This window comes from Ylistrum balloti, unplaced genomic scaffold (genome assembly GCF_031769215.1).
Source record: "Ylistrum balloti isolate Yb309-2 unplaced genomic scaffold, AGI_CSIRO_Ybal_v1 Utg369686, whole genome shotgun sequence".
Lineage (NCBI taxonomy): Eukaryota > Metazoa > Mollusca > Bivalvia > Pectinida > Pectinidae > Ylistrum > Ylistrum balloti.
Genome location: NW_026781924.1, coordinates 729,978 through 754,991, shown reverse-complemented (window position 1 = coordinate 754,991; position 25,014 = coordinate 729,978). Strand labels below are relative to the sequence as shown.

General features: G+C 34.9%; 1 protein-coding gene across 1 annotated transcript in view; it reads right to left on the bottom strand.

Moving 5' to 3' along the window:
- Positions 1-5,346: 5,346 nt before the first annotated feature.
- The window catches only part of LOC132564996 (dystrophin-like), a gene marked incomplete at its 3' end in the record, with an annotated part of 240,840 nt that continues 221,172 nt past the window's right edge, over positions 5,347-25,014 (bottom strand). The window contains exons 50-64 of the mRNA XM_060229602.1: positions 22,587-22,756; positions 18,667-18,823; positions 17,771-17,900; positions 17,135-17,286; positions 16,748-16,882; positions 16,214-16,439; positions 9,413-9,473; positions 9,061-9,122; positions 8,138-8,212; positions 7,578-7,782; positions 6,926-7,011; positions 6,534-6,691; positions 6,119-6,285; positions 5,757-5,868; positions 5,347-5,483 (exon numbers count right to left, since the gene is read on the bottom strand). Of these exons, the coding sequence (XP_060085585.1) occupies positions 5,347-5,483; positions 5,757-5,868; positions 6,119-6,285; positions 6,534-6,691; positions 6,926-7,011; positions 7,578-7,782; positions 8,138-8,212; positions 9,061-9,122; positions 9,413-9,473; positions 16,214-16,439; positions 16,748-16,882; positions 17,135-17,286; positions 17,771-17,900; positions 18,667-18,823; positions 22,587-22,756 (2,033 nt within the window). The remainder of the gene's footprint in view (positions 5,484-5,756; positions 5,869-6,118; positions 6,286-6,533; positions 6,692-6,925; positions 7,012-7,577; positions 7,783-8,137; positions 8,213-9,060; positions 9,123-9,412; positions 9,474-16,213; positions 16,440-16,747; positions 16,883-17,134; positions 17,287-17,770; positions 17,901-18,666; positions 18,824-22,586; positions 22,757-25,014) is intronic.

Below are 25,014 nucleotides of genomic sequence, written 5' to 3'. Positions count from 1 at the left end.
GCTGCAGTATCATGAAGAAGAAGTGCTTGGTTAAGCATGAGAAAGGATCAGTATATACAACTATTCATCATTTATGAACAGAAAATTATGTAAATTTAGATTTAAGTAATTCAGAAATACTATACAGCCTATGGTACAATGTAGTTACTCATTACAGCCTGCTTGGCACATGAATTAGAAACACAATCTTTTAGTTTAACGATTATGTCTTTATTATCTCTGAAGTGTTTTTAAGAGATATATTACTTAGGAAGTTACTGTAATAAGTATAATACTTTGATGGTGTAAAATAAGGTTCAATGTAATCCTGTATCTCTCTGCAAATATCCAATTCTATTCTAAATTTTATTTTCAATTTTACAGATGAGAACTCTCACTCTGCTGCTTTGGCAACACAACAGCAAACTGTCGAGATGCAGAAGGCCTGTAATAATTCCATGTTTATAAACTCTTTTACCATATACTGTGTTATGATTGATGTATTGTTGTTAAAACAGTGAATAAATAATGTAATTATATAATTAGCATATGTGTTTTTATTATATGAGGAAATTAAGGGCTCGTCGGGTGAGGGTGAGTTCCGGAATCTGTTCGCACGCTTATAGAAAAAAAAATTTGGTTTGGCGAAACTGAATTTTGACCCAGAGCTAGCCCTGGTATTGAAGCTAATACCATCTCACTGTCTTGTAATAAGCCCACTCCCCTTACTTCAAGCCACTCTGGTTATCACAAGATAATATGGAAATGCAGTGAGACTAGGCAAGGTGACATTCAATGGCCACACAATGACTTTCTGTCATCAGTTATGTGGTTCTGGGTTCAAATACCAGTGTAGCCAAATGTGCTCCAAACTGTTACAGTGATTTAGATATGCATTCATTTCTGGAAGCAGCATTTCCATACCTCACACACAATTATCCTACTACAAGAGCTGAAAGATTTTAACACCTCTCTGTGTTCTAATTAATCATGGACATCGAATTTTGAATCCATGCACATATGATGAATTAATAAACTGCCCTAATGAAATGGTATCAATACCATGACCTACATTTGTTTAATAACTTATTCAAACGATCTTGTATCAATTTACTTCTATACAACGTCATTGATTACCAATGATTGATTATTGCTGGAGTGAGAACTCTCCTGTGTGTGAGTTAATGAATATGACTCAGCTACAGTAGTATTTCTGACCCCTGTAATCCTCCGAGACGAACAAAAATCAACAGGTATTATGGTGTATGGATAAATTCCAAATGAATTACATCTCGTCAGCTACTGACTTTGTTTATACAGGATATGCAGTTTCTATGGTTATATGAAAACAACCTCGTTCATGATCATTAAAAAAAAAAAAAAAAACCCTGAAAACATCGCAATAAAATAATTCCCATGTTATTTGTTTAGTAATCACCATGGTTACCCAAGGCAGTGTTTTCATCTTGTGATCATCTCTGATCGCTAACCTCTATTTCCTTTATTGATATTTGTTTGTTTTAATGTTACGTAATACGAGTGAGCAAGTTCAGACACGTTAAATATCTTTTTAGTAACAAAGTCGCAAATCAATACTTGACTTGGAGTACAGTTCCAATACAATCACATGTTATATTCAATATTTTCATTTTCTGTCATGGCAGGGGTCCAAATCTCATTATATCTCTGAAACTATTTCAAATTACAATATGTGTACGATTTTACAACATCGATAGATCTTTGTAAATATGATCTGCCTTACAATATTGCCGACATGTTGCAGGTTTCTGTGACATATGCCTCCATAGAGGTGAATAGATGAATAGAACTTGGCTGAAATTACATCAGCAAATGATAGACGCAGCAGCATATTTCACTTTTAATCATCACACTAGGAATACAAACTGCTTTCTCCACAACAGAAGTGATGTCACATTATACTAAGCATTAAAGTTTAAAATTTTACTACAAATAAATCTTACCCTCGGTCATAAAACTTGTTGTTGGAATGACACACATTGCACTTACCAGCAGTAAGTAGAACTTTGCAAAATTTTCATTTCAGAGTTATTGGTTGTTTTATACACTTTTTTTTTCTCTTAGCTTCTCTCAACCCCCATCCTTCCAACTCAGCTTCTTGAGAAACACAACCATCTAAGACTGGGAGTGTCCAACTACACACCTCAGAGTTTCACCTGAGGTTAGCAAGGCCAATGATCTAATTGACAACAGAGCTATTGTGGCCCCCCGATGTTGATTGAGGTCTTAGAATATATATCAGTAGTATAACAGGAAACCAAAATATCTAAAAAATCTCAACAATAAATTCAGCAGACCACCAAATCAATGCAGAAATATTGATTATATAACAGCCGACAACTTTTTGAAATTTGAGCAAGTAGAGTACAAGAGGATACAACACTAAAACACACCCTGTTCGAAATAGGGAATATGTGTTAGTGACACCACTACAGATTAATTCATCCCCCTCGTATTCTAAATAATTGTGTAAACCATCAATCAAGTGCATTCTGATGGTATTTCTGTCAGCGATCTGGCATGCAATTATAAGGCAGTGTTATGTTCCTAATCAAGATTCCTCCAGATATTGCAGGAAAAACGACACAATTTTCACAGATATAGCAGAAAACGATCATTTTCATCCGACACTGCTACTCAAATATTCTTTGCGGATGCAAAGATCTATTGTTACTAACAGCACATGGGATTTGAAAGTTGTGTTGGAAATGGATATGAATCTAGAACTCTCAAAAGACCACACAACAGCCATTATCGATGTCCATCCACAAACCTAAATCAAAAATCAGCATTAATCAATGGAACAGTATCTCAAATCTGTGTCCATCAGCAAAATAAAATCTCTCCTCAATGTTGATCAACAAGCCAAAATCTTTAAACACAGAGACTCAAACTGTGAAGATCTCATACAGCCAGTTCTATACTTCTGTAAATTTATTAATTATAAATTTGATTATAATGCCTTCATGGCCGAGTAACACATCCCCACGCATAAAGTCACACTGATCATATGTAAGGAAGGAGACAGCAACAATACACCAGACAGGAACTGATAGTATCCTTGATGGCCAGTGAGAGAGGAAGATATTGGTGATGATCTGCATTACAATTCAAAGTGGATCACTTCAAGGTTCTAATCCTTTCTATGACCTTCAATCCCAGAGTATTAACAGGACATATGGGAATAATATGACTGACAATTCAGTAAAAATCCACCTAGGGCCACGATAACGTATCTCTGAAATATTCTCATCAGATATGAACTCTGGTTTAAATTCATATTTCTTGTAATGCTATCAGATACAGGAAACAGAGCTGTATCATTCTGATCATTTCCTTATCCAGCTTGAACATTTCACATTAAAGAATGATAAAAATCTAACCAAGTGCAGCACCCCAGAACACTTCAATTTTCCGTTAATCACGGAAATATCAAAACTCCGATTTTATTTCTGTAACTCCGATTTTATTTCTGTACAATGAATTATATAATTCATTAAAAGTAAAATACGTGCAAGTATTCAAACAGAATTTTAAGCTGGATTGCTGAAATGTGATCTTGAACAAGACACATGATAACTTTGGTAAAAAGCCAAGAGGTCAAACTGGGGCGTAGTACTCACCTGGAAATAAATTTATCAAATAAAAGATAATTTCAATTTTAATTGACATTGGAAAGTTCCAAAGGACAGCACATTTAGGGTCAAAATCTTAATAGTTTCTGTGTTATGATTTAGGACTATACATCCCAAGAGGCATTTTATGTAAACCTTTTTCTATACACAGCAATTGTATGTATGGTTACCAAGTGTAGGTCTTTTAGTATATGTTTCCAGCTATAATTCTAGGCCCAAGTTCACAGAGTCCAGATAGAGCATAATGGCGGTCGCATAAATGTGTTTTTTTCTTTGTGTCCAGTACATGATGACAAGTTGTGGGGTGGGTCTCAACTTTTTTAATTTGTCAGTGGAGGTTAAGTTTACACAAAGGGTGAAACATATCTTATAAATCACGTCCAGCAATTGTCTGTCGTTAGAAGCAGGTATCCTAATAATTTCTCCTGAAGAACACAAGACTAAATCCGCAAATTTGAGCCACACCCAAAGGCTAATCAAGTTAGCATGAGTGTATTCCTCACTTCATGCCTAGCAATTAGATACATGATCAAAGGGTGAAGATCTCACAATTCTCTATGCTATGACCTGTGGCTGTAAGAGACTGTCACATGTAGTAAGTGCAGACTAGATTAAGTAACATGGTTTTGTTTTTCTCTCTCCATGCCAGGTAGTCATTTATTTAGTGATACAGGGTAGGTTTTCACTTTACAGGAACAAATAGGTTGTTCCCTCCACGCCCACTAAGCAGGCATCTAGTTAGAAGGTGGGAGTCATAACTGTTACCTTCATTGTCTCTGTTGATCTATCAACCTAGGATTTGATGTTTAACAATCTAATATGTACATTCTTGTATTTATGATAATATTTCTATAAGAGCTACTTTCAGTTGCAAGCTGTCCTATCTGTGAGAATGAGGTAAGACTTACGACCAGTGAGAACTGTCTGTGAGAATGAGGTAAGACTAACAACCAGTGCGGACTGTCTGTGAGAATGAGGTAAGACTTACGACCAGTGAGAACTGTCTGTGAGAATGAGGTAAGATTTACAACCAGTGAGAACTGTCAATGAGAATGAAGTAAGATTTACAACCAGTGAGAACTGTCTGTGAGAATGAGGGAAGATTAACAACCAGTGAGAACTATCTGTGAGAATGAGGTAAGACTAACAACCAGTGAGGACTGTCTGTGAGAATGAGGTTAGACTAACAACCAGTCAGAACTGTCTGTGAGAATGAGGTAAGATTAACAACCAGTGAGAACTGTCTGTGAGAATGAGGTAAGATTAACAACCAGTGAGAACTGTCAGTGAGAATGAGGTAAGATTAACAACCAGTGAGAACTGTCTGTGAGAATGAGGTAAGACTAGCTACCAGTGAGAAGTGTCTGTGAGAATGAGGTAAGACTAGCTACCAGTGAGAACTGTCTGTGAGAATGAGGTAAGACTAACTACCAGTGGGAACTGTCTGTGAGAATGAGGTAAAACTAACAACCAGTGAGAACTGTCTGTGAGAATGAGGTAAGACTAGCTACCAGTGTTGTTTCCTAAAGAAGCAGGTACTGCCGTTGGGCATGACAAAATACCTTGGTTTATTTTGTCATTGCTTTTGGGATCTGATTGTTACTTCCAGTCAGTCAAAAAATCTCAGAAGTATATAATTTGTAAATTTCATCCCACTGAAATACAACCACACATGTAAAGGGGAATAACTCACCTTTCAAGAACATCACCCTCAAGTACCGTCTGTACGGGGAGGAAGCCAAGACGAGGATGTTTCTTAAAATGTTTCTTTGTCTTAAATTTGTTCTTTATCATTTTTGTAAAATCTCTGACATCTTCCCCTGAGGTCGTCTTTAAAGAAAAATGAAACAATTATCAATTTTATATACCTTATCAAATAGAATATTTATCATATCTATGTAAATTTTAAATGAAAATTTAATTTGTAAACCATTTTAAACTGAATTTAATAATGACATTAAACATTTTTATGTTTTCTCCTATTTTCAGTGATTAAATATGTTAATTATAACTGCAACTTATTTGATAATTTGTTCAATGAAACAGCACATAAAATTTTTTTTTTTTTTTCAATTTGAAAATCATTTGATGCTACACACTTACTGCGGTACAGTATTCTTGCATAGGATGTGAAAGTTTATGGGTCTTGGCTTTCCTTCCTGAGAAAAAGCAGTTTTGGCAAACATCAAAATTAAAGCACCTAAGGCATCGGTATCTGTAAAGAAAAAGAGCATTATGTATAAGCATCTATAGTCTATGCTTCAGAGTGTACCAGGGGAAATCACTCTCATACAATGAAGCAGACTTGGGTTGGTCATAACATTCTTTGAAACATATGTGACCATTTCTTTATAAGGAGTCAAAACTGTACATACTTTCATTCTCATAGCTCTAATTTAAAATAAAAATACTGATAATCTTCCAACTCAAATGACAAAGTTTAAAATGTCCATTATTTCACCCACCTAAAACCAACTATTGGAAATTCTTTACAAATATTGCACTTGGCCTGGTGTTTGGCAGTTTCAGAAGCTGCTAGGCGATGAAGCACCGGAAGCCACACCAAGGACTGTGGCTCCATCTTGAGCCAATCTAGGAAGTGGGTGGCTTGGATTTCTGGTCGACCATTGGCCTATAAATGACAAAAGGGAGACAACAAAATGAAAAAACGATCAAAAGGCGTAATTGCAGAATGATTTAATATGAAGGAATAATTGTTGGAGTAACAATATCTAACACATGTATTCATATTCAACAGAAACACAAGATTTGAATGATCTTCACATCCCTTTTCCGTTCCAGCAATTTTCTTTCTCATTATTCATGAAAATGTCTTGTCCTAATTTCTACAGTCAACTCATAAAAGTGTATATAGCTTACCTTTTCAAAACAGCTGCGGACACTTGGTTCTATGTTGCTGCCACCAAATGATGCCACCTCCCCCAGCTGCCGAGGAACCTGCATGCTGTCGTGGAGGAGAAGGCCAAGCCGCCGTTGGTCGGAGAAACCATTTGTGTCAGCTATCAACCGGAACAAAACTATGGGATGGAAAATAAAAATTATGAAAAACAGAAACCTTTTCTGTTTATCTTCCAAATATTGTTATTATCCAACATATAAATAAATTTCAAAATTGTGTCGGACAACTTCACACAAATAACATCTTTGAATACATGTTGCAAATTGGAGACAATTTTATATAAAGAGTAACAATAAAGAGAGAATTGTTATCTATGGCAGACAAGATACAGTCAGAAGAAAGATATACTTACATCTATATTTATCATCTAAATGGCCGTTACACATAAGGATGATACCGACTTTAAAGGAAAGAACTCGCACCTTCCCACTCCTCGCTCTGTCAGAGAAAACGTACAATTAATAAATATTAAAATCAGCCAATGCTTCATTCACAACTTTTTTTCACGGTCTTTCATGTGTATATTTATTGAAATAGGTATGGTAACATAAGTCCTTGATCTGAAAAATCTAAATAAATTTGGTTTAAACATTAGAAATGTATGTGGTCACCTGTCTGTGGGTTTTCCGTGATACTCTGACACATTTCAATCAACAAGGGAGATAATAGAAGCCTCGATCTTATCTCACAGTTGTTATGAAATTAATAGCCCCAGTAAGTCGTATAGTTTACCTGACCTTCCATCATGACCTTCACCTACTTCTAGGTCAAGCTAATTTGGTTCGCATTTGAGACACTATTGCAGAAGTGATAGCGAGTCTTTTTCCCTGCTGACGATTTGATAATTGTTATTTTAACAGTTACCACATCATAAGAAAGGGTACGTCTTATATTCCGATGCAGCTAATATGTGTATCAAATAGAAAAAAATAATTGAAAATTGGTTCTGCAGCTTACATACTTGTGTGGTTTACAACAGTAAAAACTTTGGGATAGAAACTTACATGTCATAAACATTGAGCACCCAGTTAAGCACCAAATCGACACAGAGTGGAACATTGACTAGATCCGGATGTTCCACAGAAACGTTATCATACATAGTAGACAGACAGTTGATCATCTCTATAACGTTCATTAGACTGTCGTTACGACCTCGCAGGTTGTGATGGTCGAATGCTTCTACAGCAACATTTATAGCTAGAAGGTCCACTAAAAACAGAACACAGAAAGATTTTATTAGAAACCTGAATTTGAAAACTGTGTTTTATTTGTGAATACGAACAAAACATGAGTAATATGTTGCTATAAAATTTGATTGTAAAAATGATTGACTGAGAAATTAATTCTCTTATTTCACATATTAAATTCACATTTAAGATCTTTTAAGAAATTTGCAGACATAACATGATTCTTATACGAGGAAAGTGAAATAAAATTTCAGCTGATCAAATAACCATCCATTTGATATAAGAAATGGTTTCATGTATGTAACACCCCTGACATTTTCACAGATCTGTAAATGTGACCATTATGATACCTCTGGCATGTATCTATATATACTTACATCGGAGCTTCTTCTGTAACATCCTGAGTTTCATGGCGGTCCTGTAGGCTGCGAATCTAATGTTGTTAAGGTCAGCTGTAATATAAAGGTGAGAAACAGGTGAGAAAAACACAGGTAAGGAAACACAATTATGTACAAATGAAAAAGGCTACTGCCACTATCTTACTGTAAGTCAAGGGGACTCAAAATAAATACTACTTCTGAATAAGACTTTGAGTGGGCTTATTACAGGACAATGGTGAACTTGTTTGTTTATTGGGTATATCGTCCCATGTCTTTTTTATGCAGTCTCCTTGTAGTTAATGGATACCTCACTGAGCAACACCTGGGAGGCCCATCACAAGACATTCAGAACAATTAAGGTAAAGTTTTGCCTAAGACCATGACAGCACAGTTTGGTCTGTTTCTCAGTTTTTTAAAAAAAAAAACCAAACCACCATGGATAGGAAGTGTTGATTACACCATAAACCTCTGACCTTCACCTGATGTTACTTAAGGCAACGTTCTACCAACTGAGCCATTTCGGCCCCACATTGGTAAAGCATTTGTTGGTAATATTACTACAGGTGAGCTTCATACTAGACATGGGCTTACTGCTAGCGAAACACTGTATAGTGTTTAATAAAGAAATGCTATGCTAAGCTCAAGTGTTAGTGTATAGCTGGCTATTACAGCAGTTTTGCTAGATCAGTTTTAATATCTTTATTAGTTCCATATCATGATGTAACAGAAAAAAATGAACTTAATTAACAATCAGGCAGTAGAACATGGTTTATCCATATATCCATATAATCCCCCCCTCTTATCCTATAGGGATTAGAGCGAGTCGGGATACATAACAGACTTATATTTTGTTAAATTGATTTTTTGAGGGGGGGAAGGGAGACAACTCTTGTCACCTCTAAATTGTGATGTCCACTTACCTAAGGCTTGCATAAGGTCAGTCATCATTGGATGGTCCCAGTGAGTAGTTTCTGTTGTGTGACTGAAAAATAATCATGTTACATACATAAGGATTATAGATCTACAATTTAAAAAAAAAAGTTTCCAATACTATATTTTCAAAATTTTCAACACTTAAATTTGATATTATTTTGATATTCAACCTAATCCAAGCTACAAAGACACTAAAACAAACCACATTTTCATGGAAAAAAAATCACAGAAAAAAGTGATAGAGCTGATCATGAAAATTGCTGGTATATTACCTACATCATACTAAACCATCAATTTTAATTGGTACCGAAAACTAGAAAATTTGTGTCTATGACTTACTTGATAAAATAAGGCACTTTGTTTCCAGACACAGCTCGTTCCCAAGGCTGTTCAACTGACACTGAAAGTACACAAGCAAACAAAAATCGTGAGTCAGTATCCACCATCTTGTCTTCCATACTGATTACTATGGTCATGAAAATATAACCGAACAAATGATACCGAACAAACTTGTGGTGTTATGTTTTGCCATGTGGGTGACGGAAATAGCCTAGTAACCCGATTCATTTTTCCTGGTACTTCCTAAAATGACGTATGGAATACTGACCAGACCATTTGTTACAGATACCATTCCACTAACCAGACCTATAGTTTCTTTGACCACATTGCCACAGCACTGATAAGCATTCATAAACCAAATTAAGCATAATGTACATGTCATGTCTTAGTGACCTGGGCAAAATGATATACTTACATCAGACATATCAGATATTTATATCACAGTATTTACAAGTATATACCATGATTATGGACTTTTCTTAAACCCATTTCTTATTAAACAAGCTCATTACCATATCAGCTAAGGATGAACATGTCTGAAATAAGACAGAATGTTCAATCTAACAACATGAAACACTTGTGCCACTTTAGGAAATATTTCAGATATTAGCAGAATGATTAAAGGCTTAAATGTAAAAGTGCATTATCTCCCTTTGTGCCTGATTAATATAAAGTTATTTCCCTTGAAAGTCTGCCAAATGAAAAAATTCCAAATTCTAAAAGCTAAAAAGATGCCATGCCTCGCAATAAAGATGGGTGATAAATATAATCAACGTTTTTATTGGTACTTTTGGTATTTTTTCTATCTCTTTTTCTGTATCTTAAGAATCCAAGACTCTTAACAAATGACGAGACAAAGATTTGAGGAGTAATACAGAGATTGGGGTGAGCTAGTGTACTGTAGTAGTTGGATTTCTCCCAAGAGTTGTGTAATCTTTGGAAAGAGGTCACTGATCTGTACCATATCCTCCAGGGAAACAATAATAACACTAACTTGGTATCTGCCCTAGAAATATGTACATGTCCCATTATTTCACGCCAATGCATGCAGATTTATGTAATGAAAATTTCATCCCTGAACAAATGTGCAAAATCTTCTATTGATTTTAGACTCAGCATCAAGAAGGCAAATATGCTTTCATGTTTCAAAAATTTCAACCATTTTTTTTTCCCTGTGGAACAAACTATGGATTATTTATGCAGCTTAAGAAAACGTCTGGCATCTGTCAACAGTTACTGACAACATATATGGGGATCAAAGTTTGGGACGCAATGTAGCACCATTAGTCACCCCTGTCTACCAAGGTCTTATCTTTTTTTAAATAAGAGCGGTAGAGAAGAAATGTTTATTAACCCAGCATGCTTGACAATTTTTTCTTCATATAGAGAGGAAACATGTCTTTTTATTGGGAGTTTTATCCTTAATTATTTGGAAATGAAATGCACAGCATGTCTGCCTTTTTAGCCTTTGTGTTATCATACCTATAAAATGACAAAACATCCAAAAGTGAATGGAAGTGAAGGCATGTCACTACAAAGTCTTTATGGTTCGTCCTGTCACCCATGTCTGTGATGTCTGTCTTTTACTGTCAGTCTGCTCCGATAACGTCTGGGTAAAAAAATCGGACACAGCAAGGGGTGACAGGGAGCAGGCAACATTCAAAGTTAGTTAGCTGTGCGACATGACAGGGAGGAAGGAACTTGGAAGAGTAGGGGTGCAGAGGTCAATACAGATGTAATGATTCCTGGGGGTAGGGACGGGGTGGGGGTAAATTGAGACAAACGTGATCAGGGAGAAGTAGATAAGTAGTAAAAAAGAATATTTTTTATATGACAATGGAATTCTCTTTATCGAGTTTTACGAAGAAAGAGGACAGGATAATGATGGCTTGAAAGCGTGTTGAGTGTCATACTAGAATTATTATATAACTATGAAATTCTTAAGATTGAAAGGAAGATGAGAGAATGCATGGCTTGTTAAAATTCTCAAGGAATTCTTAGTACATGAATAGGATGAGATTGTTGGGAGGGGGTGGGGCATGATGGCAATATGTGTTAAGTAATGATTATACAACAACAAAATTCCAAGATAAAGTTAGGATGTACCATGATGTTGGAGATGGTACCAGGATAGAACCTGATGAAAAAAAGATTCCTGATACCAAACCTGTGACAACAGTACATATTTACTCCAGCTATGTAAACTATTATTGTCAATTTACTCCAGCCGATCTACTGATAACAACTCCAGCTGACAGCAAAGTGTATCTCACAAAAACAAAACATCTGTCTCTAAATTATCTTAACACCGAAAAGCCTTCTCTTTCTGTAATCGAAATACCTCCCTCAACCCTGCACACCATGCCTGCCCTGCTTACATATGTACTTGATCTATCTGTATGCATCCAATCTTCAATCGTTTGGAAGCACTTAAACTCTACATGTAGACATGAATCTTTGGCCTGTATAAACTATGTTTTTTTGGAGGTTTTGGCACCCTGTCTATAAAAAAAGGTACATTTTTGTTGCAATAATACAAATCTCACCTGTTTCAATAGATAGAACAAGTAATCTATTTTGTTCTAACATTAATCATGAGTTCAGAAATTAAATTTCACAGGAGTAAAATGGTTGATTGCCAACATTTCATTGTAACAAGTTGACTTGTTCATCTATCAGAATAATTTACTTCTACCAGTGTTTAAGTTGTTCTATTTTTGACTTAATGTTTTGAGACATTGCAAACATAACCCTTGAGAAGCTTCAATCATCACGTTTTTCTCTTGCGTATATCTAGTCTTCTATATCATGATAACTTGATATTGTTTCATTAAATTGGCTTCTTTTCAAGAATATCTAACATAAAGATTATCTTTAACCTTGACCTTCCTTATCAACTCTGACCTTTGTTATCACATATCAAATATGATCCATTTTACATGCAAATTGAACAACAATAATTTATATTCAACAGAAGGAAAAATACTCAATTATTTGATAAATAATATAAGACAGATAAATAATCTCACAAATGTACAACACAGCATTCGATGTCATTGTCCATAATGTGAACGTTTGACCCTCCCTTCATCTCCTGTCTCCCAGGACCAGAATCAGGAAAATCCTGGTTACCATAGCAACTGACCTTGAGGCATTTGAGGGCTAACTGGTTAAGTACTGTATGCATTGTTTGACTATGAACAGATGTACGGAATTGGTTTTGTTTTATTGATAGACAGCTTTGTGATGAACTATGTCCTGGACATGTTTACAATGACAGCACAAAGGACATACAGCATTCAAAACAGGACACACCTGCAGGCTTCTCTAGGGCTACAACCTGATTGTGACCTTCAGCAATTAAATGTTATTATATCCATCCTAACAATACCAGGATGATTAATTTGCTTTTCTTTGTGATAATTTGTAAATAACACACTGTGGTCAGTAAATATATTAGTGACCTTAATGTTTTACTACACACGGCTATGGGTAGATATAAATACATATTTTACACTGTAACTCCAGGAGTTCGTCCTAATACATAAATCTATACAAACAAACATACCAGAAAGGAATTCAATAATTTATGACCCAATTTTAAACATAAATAATCAGTTTATCTTCAAAAGTGTTAATAATTGATAAGAAGATGATCAGTCACCTTGGAAGAACATCTTGATGGAATTAGTATGCCAAAAACGGGTTCCATTATATTACTACATGTACTCCCCAGCGGCTTGAAATTTTGAGCATGTACAAACAGTATGTTCTTCTCTAGACAAATTTCAAGACTTTGGAAACTATAAGTCTTTATGATTCATTTTAAGAAATGATATTTTCATATGCGTATGCATAGACTTCAACAAAATCTTTTTTTTTTAAATGACATCTTTACTACTGCTTTACACTTTTGTACAGTTTGTAGGTTCTTAATTTAAGATAAAGTTTGTTAGATTTAAATCAAAGTTACCAAATTTTCTAAAATTTTCTAAGCCTGTTTTTTAAAGTAACTACTTGTAAAACGCAACTCACCTGCCTCCTAGATGAAGCCAAAGAAATATTTAACAAACTTTCCTAGCCTGATACAGGTATGAAATTTAACACTAACTCAGGGTAGATCTACCTGTGTTCTGCTTACCTTTCGCTGATACAGAAGACCTGAGCACCCAGACAGTCATTGTCTTCACTGGTAATCTATTACCTCAAAGATTTTACAGGCGAGTACATCCCATGATGGATATACATATACCAGCTATTAAGGAATGTCTGCAAACATGTGTGCAGGTGTGCACAGGTGAGTAAATGACTGGGTCTACCACTTGACCATACTACTTAAGAGATAAAACACTCCAGTCTTCAGGTGCCAGAAACAAAGGTCTAATGACCACTAAAATGCTAGGTAAACCAATTTTCATATATCCAGCAACTTTAAAATTTTCATCAAACCATATACCCCTGGCTCTTACAGGTATACCTGGATCTCGAAATATTACAGGTAGGTTGTAAACCTTGCACAGGTAATGATTAAAATCCCAGACATTTTGTCAAATTGTTACAACTAGGTCAACAGGTTATCTCTAATAACTTTCAAATATAAACTGCACCTGTGATCAATAGAGTTTCAGTAGGACAGGAAATGCCTTCAGCAAGCAAATTGGGTTACACTAGCCGTGCACCTTTACCTAGCTGTCAAACGTTAAAAGGCAATTATCACGCCCAAAGCTTCAAACTTCAGGCCATATGTACAGGTTTGCCAAATTTTAACAAGAGAGGAAATAGGAGACCTTAAAACTGAAAGCAATGAAATGAAAAAGGTTACTTTGGAGAGCATATGTAAGATTTAGACTAGTTGTAGGCTTGTGTCATGTCTACATAGTAAGGATATATAACGGTAGGGTCAAATATGGCCTTGACCTTAAAAATGACCTGGAAAATGACCTACAATATATGTAAAGCAGTGATGTGTCCAACTGAATCTAAGAGCTGTACAGGTATTACAGACTTATTCAAGTTTTAAAATATTACAGTGGAATAACATAATTATATGCATAATTTAAACTTATTGAAATTACACATATTAAATTATTTAAATGAAGATGCACAGAATTTTAATAGCTATCAGAAAGGCTGTATAATTGAATGCGATTATAGAATATGTAATTTCTTACCTTTCTGTTTGATAAAATTTGTATATCTCCGGCATCATTTAGAAAGCAGATATCACTTTTAGTGTTTCAAGATAAGTAAACAGTAATGTTAAACTGGCATGGTGAAAACTGCCTATACACTTCCAACTGTGTAACACACAATTTGAACCAAAGTTTAAACAAAGACCAAACAAAAAAATTTACACCTATAAGTTCAATGAAGTAATGTCTGTAATAAAAGTTAGCCATGGTCTACAGAACACAGATAACATTTTACAAATTTTATTTCCTGTCGACCTGTTTGACCTGACAGCCATAGTAAGTGTGAAATCAACCACTGCTTGTTTCATAAGGCTATAATTGACGGACTTAACTTCCTTTCATACTCGGGAACTTAAAAAAAACTTTGTCTGGCTTGAACAATCTTCTACTCGGAGTGATATCGGCCCACGTTCATTGTATTCATCAAAAACTTAATACGATAGAACAATCTCAATTTAAAACATGGAAAGGCCATATACATTGTTATCTTGTTGTCTGCTCAAGGGGAAATGAAATGTAATAAAACTGAATGTCACAGTGCATAGCAATTTTCAATGATCTATATCATAGACCCAAACAAAAGCACATATATATACATGTACATATATATATATATATATATATATATATACAGTTATTTAGACCGTTTGGATTTCTATATCAATAGTCTCGGCTTTCTGTATATTTGACAGATACAAGGTACAAATGTCTTTCCATAGAGGAATCTGATTCGCTGGTTTATACAGGTTTTCAGAATACACAGGGTTCACTCTATAAGTGAAACTCATTTGGTCTTTTAATGTGTGTACAAAAACAATGACTTCATAATGAGTTTATTTCCTTGAGCAGAAAAAAAAATTGTTCTAAAATTTGTTTCACTTAATGTTTGGATTATTTAGATAAAATAATTTTTAAAACTTGAGGAAAAAAAAAATGAAAAAAAAAAAAACAAATTGGATTGTTACGTAACAGGAAAAATCATATTGAATTATTTTAGAAACAAAATGTCAGCCCTACATCCTACATCAGACTGAAATTTGCCAATACACACTGTTATATCAGCAACAAGTATGCTACCATTATTTACAATCAAGCCAACATTACATTTTTTTAATATCAATTCCCAATATCCTATATTCCTCAATTTTTTTTTAAAATTGTAAAGTATATAAATATATATATATGTCCTTGATGTAAAGTGGAAAGTTTGTTCACTAGTATGGTAAAATACAGAATGAAACTGATACATGCTGTCTACTTCTACCAGACAGCTGTAAAGAAACACTTGCATTATTTATACTGAGGAGGCTTAAAAGTTATTGATTTTTCAAAATTTCTAAAATCAAATCTATTCCTAATATCAAAGTTACAAAAAGGAAGGCTTCCTTCCTATGCTTTGAGTTACTATTTAATTTTCCTATTGTGGGGGAGGGATGTCAATTGCCAAATTTTTTCTGTAATTTTTTTCGAGAGTTTCGTTATTCTACATTTTCTTGTCCTTTTAAGTTTAGTTGATGTTATATTTTCTTGTGTATAGTCTTTTTCTGAACAACCCAGTAATGCGTTTTTTTTTTTTTTATTTTTCCCTTCCTCAACTTGATAATGTTACCTGAAAGAAAGTGTTGAGAGTCGGGGCCGAAGTCCCGAAGAGCTTCTTGTAGGTCTCTAAGGCGATCCTCCACGGCAATCTGTAGCTCCTGCCATCGAGTGTTGTAGTCTTCCAGTCTGTGGACGTTCACATGGTTGAGTATTACTTTGAGGTTTTGGAGTTCATTGGCACGGTCATTCACACTGTCAACCTGGCCCTGGATTGGTGCGTATGTTTTCTGATATGCCTGTTTTCAACAGCAATAAATGGTCATAGATAACACCTGAGGTTAATATAGCATATATTCATGTTTTCATTTAGACCTACCCCTAACTATTGAACAACTTTCCTGTAATAAACTTTTTTTTTTTTTTTTTAATTTTCATTTACAATACATAATGAGCAAATTGCAAATTTATGTAAATTATACAAATATAATGCATTTGATGTTCGACAGACTGATGGCCAATGCCATGTCATAAAAAGTCCCGTGAAAGCTTTTAACAGGAGTATAGAATTTCCCTGACATTTAAATTGATAAAAACAGTTGCTCACTTTTATATTTTCTATTTCTGTGGGTAGATTTTCTATAATCATGTCAGCTATTGGTGGCCATTTTGTTTTTTCCTGTTCTGCTTCCCTGAGTCGACTGTTCAAATTTTCTAAACCGTCCTGAAGAACTACCATTTTCTGTAAAACACATGATTAAAAAAGTAATAAACAAAATGCATATGACTCAGAAATAATTTGTAATTATCAACTGTTCCAAATAAATTTGAAGATTTCAACATCATATTTACAACATTTGACCATCATCACGGACATCTGTAAAATGATCTGTATATTTCCTATCTCAGGTAGCTGGTTCTTGAGAAATACGATAACCTTCGAACTCTCAAACCTAATCAGACGAGAAGTATCAATTAGAGTTATGTCCCCTACCTCCGTGACTTCCTCTATTCTAGCCTGCCACTCATTACATCCTTGATTAATTTCCACCCACTTCCTATTGAGCAGTCTCACTTGACGACGGATTTTCTTGATTAGATGGCGAGCCTCTTTTTCAGGTGATGTTTCTGTAGGCGGTACTTCCTCTGAAAACAGGAAGTCAATTATGAGTTATGGTCATGCCCGCCATTAGCAACATCTGTGCTGTGTTTAAAACATGAGTGTTTTCTATTAACTGTGATTAATTGATAACATAGAAGATGATACCAGATGTTAACTAGCCAATCGCTGCCCTTGTATCAGTTTTATATGAGAGAATTCTTTCCTGTTATATGATAGCTAAATCAATGTTGTTGTTTACTTTGATAATTGATAAATGATTATATTATATATATCAGAACTTTATTCAAAACTTTAATTGAGGCTTCCATATAAAAAAGTTTGATTCTTAAAAATAAAATTTGAAAAAAGAAAAAGAAAAAAAAGTTGGAGCCTTACTTGAAATTACAAATTCAAGAGAAAATAATAATTTTTCACTTCCTGATTACCTAAAAGTCATTATTTAACTATTTTCTAAATCTATGTTTGTGATTGGTGAAGCAATATGGGATTAAGATTCTTGTGTCTCACCATGTTCACTACTTTCACCACTATCTGTACTGAGACGCTTGTCTTCTCCTTCCTCTCTCAGGTAATGACGCCCAGCCTCCAGACTCTGTTCTATAATAGGTCTCTTTGTGTCTAATTGTCGGCGTAGTCTCTGATAGTGCAAATAAGGAGATAAATTTTACTGGACAGACAATGAGATAAGTTAAGAGTGACCACTCCTATACACAAGAAACAGATCTAATTTTTTTAAAAGTTGTCCTTTGGGGAAATACACACAAGATCCACTTTGCCTCAATATAAAGAGGGAGACGAGATCATCTTGACACCAAAAGTTGATGTAATGATGGCATAAAAGAAACATGGAATTATCTGTAAATTATCCGATGTCTAAGAGAATGGAGCAACAATTGATGATACATGTAGTAGAATGGTACACAATAACTGATGACAAAGTAAACAGTACACGAGAAATAATGACACATTATTCTTTCTCTGATGACACAATTAAAGGCATTGATGAATAAAAAAAACACTGATTATATTTCACCACTAGTCCAGAATACTTTTAAAATATGTTAAAGGTAGATAAATATCTGAAACAAAACACGAGCATAATTGGTAAGGGAGATAACTTTAACACAAATCACAGTTATAATATTCAGCATTTTGAATTTCCACAAATCAAATGGACGTTAAGGCAATATCTACACAAAATATTGATGGATCTTCCCCTGCCAAAACAATACACCATTTCATGTGAGGGGATTATAATTATATTTTGGTATTGAGGTCATGACCTTCTTAAGTACATCTAAGTTTTTTTTAATCTTTTTGACAACACATGAAGCTAAGAATACAAAGAATAACACTGTAGGCTATTTCAGGTCCATTAAATCGATGTCTAAGTGGAAACATACCCTGTTTTCCTCGCTTTGACTTTGAAGAGTTAAAAGGTCCCCTCCAATTGGTCGTTGTTTGTGGAGCTCTTGCTGTTTGGTCAAAAGCCAGCCAATCAGATCCTGTAATGTGTTTACTAGGTGGAGCCATTGTTCTGCATTACTTTCGAGTCTACCCCTGAAATGAGAAAAAGAAAAATTGAATTTCATACTTTACACTTTTACATAGCAACACTTTACAAGTATTACCTTAAAATAGTGCTGCATGCCTGATGTCCAAAATAACCGAAGAAGATAATTTTCCCTCATTGTCTATAATGACAAGACCAAAGAAAAACTCCAAGGTAAAATGGCACACCCCTTATGATATTTTACTCAACTTGTGATATGCTTACACTGCTGTTTGCATTCTGAATAAAGGTGATAAAAACAGCTTGACTAAACTCAGTAGACAATGCATTTGCCCCAACAGTGCCCAGATTAACCTTCGTAAGACCAGTAGTTGACATCAATATCACTACATCACACCTGATTACCCATGTTTATTTGTGTGAGTGAGAAACCTTGTTTTGAACTGACCAGTGCACACGTTTTTTCTTGCGGCGCCGACCAGATTCGGTGTGGCCATTGGACACTATCGATCTGGACACCCATTCCTTGCGACAACCAACAAGGGCAATGAAGTGGACTGTGCCGGGTCGTGGAATAAATCCATTATTTCTTCCAACTAAAGCCACGTATTTCATTTTAACGGATAGCACTCAGAAGGTCTTCTTTATGCTGACTGCACCAACCGTGTTCACAGTGTTGTACACACAGACCTCTGACTATCCAATAAACGTTGTATATATTGGATTGTTTTTTTAATCTATATGTAAAAATCCAGAATACCACTCCTGTGAACGTGTTGATGATATATTGACATAAAGCCTATACGTAGAATATACCTTTTGCAGATTGATCACATCAATCAATTAATTCACAACTGGAAGACAATTGAAAGAAAATAAAAATTTAACATCCTGTCGTAAAAATTCTGCATAATCCATTGAAGAACATTGAGACGAACGTATAAATTCCTTTATAACATGTTGTATATCCTTCAGTAGGAAGAAAATTGTAGACCACAGCTAGCCTGTTACCGCCTAACAATCCTTGCTGAATACAATTTATGACTCCTAGATGACGACAACCACAGCATTATGCATGACACTGCAAAAGTGGCATGATTTTAATGGTACTTTGACTTTGACAAGACGTTTATCAAATGATCGGTACAGGTTCTAGTTGTGAATGTACATATATTTATGATTCATGTCCTTTAACTAATTCACAAAATGTAAATTAGGTTAGATTGGAGCATTTCCCGGCCGTTCTGTCCACATTACTATCTGGGCTCATTCAATTAACTACGTACACATATTAGGAGAATTAACTTAGAGAAAACTTTATGTGGGAGACATTTCACATAGATTAACATAGGTCTCCGATACCATACCAGATCAGGTCACTGTTATCTACTCTAGACCAGACCCTGCTCTACACTCAGTAATTAGTCTATATCTTAATGGCCTGGGTGTACCCTAATAGGCCCTGAATTAACATCATATACAGAACCAAATTGATATCAATAGAATTTAAGCTGCTCAATTAAGCTGACTACATATATAGAAAACTGAAATTGAGATCAGAAGCCAGTAATCTGTTATGAATTCTCTTGAATTCAATTCTTAAAACTGCACTTGAAGAAAGCAGTGAAGGAAAATATGCTCCTTCACAAACGTAGGTGAAAACTGTTTTGCCCCAGGTGTATTAAATTTATAAACTAATATACAAATGACTGACAAGGTAAATCTTTTCAATCACAAGTCGTGCAGTTTTATTAAACTGTATATCAAATGTTTCCTTCTAGGCTGTCAACGCTGTGATGAATTAGTCAATGTTTAGCTTTCCTCTTGACAAGGACACCTTTCCACTCAAATACACTTACTTATTAATAAAAATTTCTTGCCTTGTTAACCGGTTCATACTGCTTTTCTTCTGTTTATTTGTTCGATTTGTTTGTTTTTCATTATCAGTGACCAAAAATATAGAAGTATATATAAGTGCTGTTTTTATTGCAACTAGACAAGTTTTTATGAGTGTAATTGTAAGTACCATTTTTATATCATATTTACACGATCTTATTGGTGTGTAATCAAGCCTGAGAAAAGTGGTCTTTATAGTCAATTGGCCTTATATAGAGGTTCAATTATCATATAGTTTTATCATACTGACCTTGGATATAAAAGCAGTAGTATTTATAGGTAGGTAACAAAGAAAGCATTTATACAGGTATTCCAATTATTTTAGAGACTTTTCTGTATATATTGGGATACAAAGCCAGTGGTCTTTATATACAGGTGTCCATTATAGACAGATATCTTTAAACAGATGGCCTTTATAGACAGGTTTGACACAAACACAATTTAACCTAACAAGGATAAAAAACTATGTATAACAAATTGTTTCGCAAATGTCACCATTTCTTCTAATATTAAATTCATAGTCACAACTAACTTCAATACTTTAACCACTGATACAATTCCAAAATGTCTCCGTTACATGGTCTAGATTCTTGTCCTCAGAAACAATTTTCAATAATCGTCTTCTAATGTAAGTCGTGGCGTATAGTGATGCTATTTTGAAGCAGGAACACGAAGTATCTTGGAATTAATTATACAGCCAACTATGAGCGAATTCCTGGCGTGATTGATAACTTAATTCAAATTTCCCTATATTTGTGTATTGATTAGAGGGAAATCTATTTAAATGACTCTGCATCCGGTATCTGACAGTCATTATAAACGTTATTAGTAGGTACATAGGCACACAAATACAGCAGCAAGAATTCATGGCGAATCGATTAGATGAAAATTTTATTTAGAATCACACGCAGTTCTTGCAAGTTCTATGAATATGTTGTGTATGCATTTAAATGGAAATTTTTAAATGAATGCATATGTAAATTCTTCATTTCTGAACATCTTTTTCCTTAAGTTTATTTCTTCGAACACTCACAGGAACATTAGTCACTGTTATTACATCTAGTCCTTGATCTTTGATCTAAAATCTTTTAAGCTTCACAATAAAGAAAGATAACTCTTACATAGTTTCTTTTTAAATGTGTCTGTTCTTATATTTTTTGAAACTGTGCTATCAGGGTTAAAACCTTTTATGTAACAAGTGCAAATAATTTCATTAGAAATCTGTGGCAGCCATTTTAGCTTCAAAAAGTTGTTTCAAGATCAATTCAAGAAAATGTAATGAAATATCATTAAATGATAGACCTCAGCACCAATTGCAAGCTGATAAGTTCAATATCATTTGAGAACTTAGAAATGTCTGCAAGAAATAAATGCCCCCATGCTACCATGTGCACAAGCATCAATATTTGATGAGATTCTTAAGTTGTCAAATGTGACCTCTGACCTTTAACCTTGACAGATAACGACTTTCATAAAATAAGTTAGGTGTGGTGTAGCATTTGATGTTATGATACTATAGGTGTAAATTCTGTCCGTAAATTCTGTCTGGAAGATCTGAAGATATGGCATTGATTCAGACTGGTGGAACATAATGGACAAACATGGATTACACATATATTTAAAGGTTACTGTGATGGAAGGGGCAGTTAAATAGGACTGAAAAGCACTTATGGCTTTCAAATGTTGAAAATTGAAGAAATAAAACGTTATATATTACAAACGTACACGTAGTCCGTGAACACGATATAACGCAATCAATATTTCTGTACATTATCACTTTTTGTCGAATAAGTGCCACAATAAATTCATGCATTAGCAATGACTTCTGTATATAACAATATACTGAAGCTACAAGTAGCACTACCATATTTCAGCAAAACACTTTTAGCGCAGAAATATTTAAGTCTGCCGTACCTTATTTCCATGGACTTAGTCATCAGGTTGATCCATCGCTGGTTCATCTCCTCCAGACGTCGGTGGAGCTTTTGTGCGTCGGTCGCCACCATGTTGCGAGCCAGTTGATTCCCAGCAGAGTTCAGAGAGTCGTATGTGCTCTTGTTCGCATCAACTTCTGCCTGAAGATCCTGTAACGATATAGACATGGCAAAATTTTAATTACAGTCCAGTGTAACATTGACATCATTACGAATTTGCTTTCGTAGCTCAGCTCTATTCCACCTGAATACCATTCATAGCTTTCATAGCAGCAAATCTTATGTAGATGAGTTTACGATTTCCCAAAAATACTTTCATAGTCACTGTAACCTTGACCTTGAAATTCTGAAACTCTTCATATTTTCATTTTTTATTATTGAATCAAAATCCCGTAAAAGGTGAAGTCGTGAATTAACAACATAAACGCAGGGGTTGGTATCACTATTATAATGCCTTAAAACACAATGTTCCTAAACAGGGAAAGGGGGGATATGAAAACTCAGATAATAGCATGTGTAACTGGCTGACCCTAATTTCTAGATCAGGTACTCTCAAAGGAATGATTTAAATATCATATTTGTAGTTAAAATGATACTTTAACCTGATGAAGAATGATACCAAGAATAACTTCTGTACAAGACAAATTAAATCAGGGGAGAAAACCCTGCAAGCACAACAGATGTTTTTGTGGATGGATTTAATTCAATTTACTCCTTCTAGTAATTTATACAGAAGCTCAGGTCGAACAAAGTGTGAAGTAATGTATCACACGGTTAATGGTCGATAGATTGGGAAATAAATCCCTGGCCAGTCAACACCTCAAACTGTCCAAGCGACCATAAACAGCCATACCCTGACGACAGTATGTGACACTGCTGTCAGCGACTTCCTGTGATGAATCCCACAGTGGCCACAGTAGGAGATGGTAGCACAGCCTCCGACCACATGAACAGATAACTGATGGCACCGAAGGCCAATGATTATTTTCTTCTATAAATGGTCACTACACATCCTCTGTTTAATAAGATCAGTTCAGGGAGACAATAACGATCCACACATGGACTCGGAATTTTAATTTAGTGTCGGAATGATGGATAAATGTTTACCACCTAACAGCAGTGACCTCCACACTATAGGGTGTTTATAACTGCTGGAACCATTGGTCAATCATTAAAGAACTATCACAGCTCATAATTGTCTTTCAAATCGTTATCGACATTCACAAAGAATCGTTCTTAAGAAAGAACAATTCAATCTCCACAGAATTCCAAAGGCCTAAATTTTGAAACTTAGGAGGTTACTAACTAACCAAAATTAATAAAAAACAAATGTTATAATCTGAATTAAAAGGTGCCTTGTTATTTGATAAAATATGTAGCAAATGATGATATTCATCTTATATTTTTGAAATGATAATAAAGGTAAATGTAATTTTAAAGAGTCATTAAGAACATTTCATTCAACTTGAAACAAAAGATATTTGAAACATTGCCTCTCACTTACAGCATAGTGCCATTGAAGTTGCACACACTATAGTACCACAAAATAAAGGAAATATTTTGTTGAAAATTAGTCCAGAAGCTATGGTTTTATTGCGGTGAATTAAAATCAAATTTTCAACAGAAACATTGATGTGACCTCATTTTAGTATGTGACACAGTTATTGACCTTGATAAATTTGCATATATTGTAGTATGTTTGCCATACCTGATTATAAACTGGGGACCACATCTATTGCAGTTTCAGTAGAAAGGGCAACAAATGATAATGTCCTGTAATAAGCCCATCTCACCAATTTAAAGGTTATGTGTTGTCCCCTGGGCTTATTGTACTTATTACACTGGCAGACACTACTGCATGCCTAAATATCCTTAGAAAGTGGGGGGATGATATATTGGGTCTAATTTACATTGTATGATGGGAAGACCAACAAAACATTACTAACCAATTACATTCTATATTCAAGAAGCTTGAGACATAGTTACAATAAATCAGTGCAAGTGATTGTCAAAGATATCGCCTGAGAGTCTTGGAGCAGGACAGGTTCTGTGATCGTTTCTAAAACCAGCTAGAGACTCTCTGTAAAGCTATTTGAACTCTCCTTCCAATTACATTAGTCCAGTCTACAATACATTGTAGGGGTGTAGAGGATGCAGAAAAGCGTTTCGGACACTTGAATGTTGAAGTGATCATATAATTGAGGGAAGATGAAGAATCCTTGATCTTGTTACTATAACTCGGAGACATAATTGCATCAAAATTTCAAAGCCAAGCAATTCTGTTTTTTATGCTATGTCGATTGGAGTCTGGCTCTATTTCTGTAGCACAATATTTTTATTCAGGGTCTTGTCCTTAACTATTCTCTAGAACCCTAATACCATGACAAAAAGCCACACTGAAGCGGGCA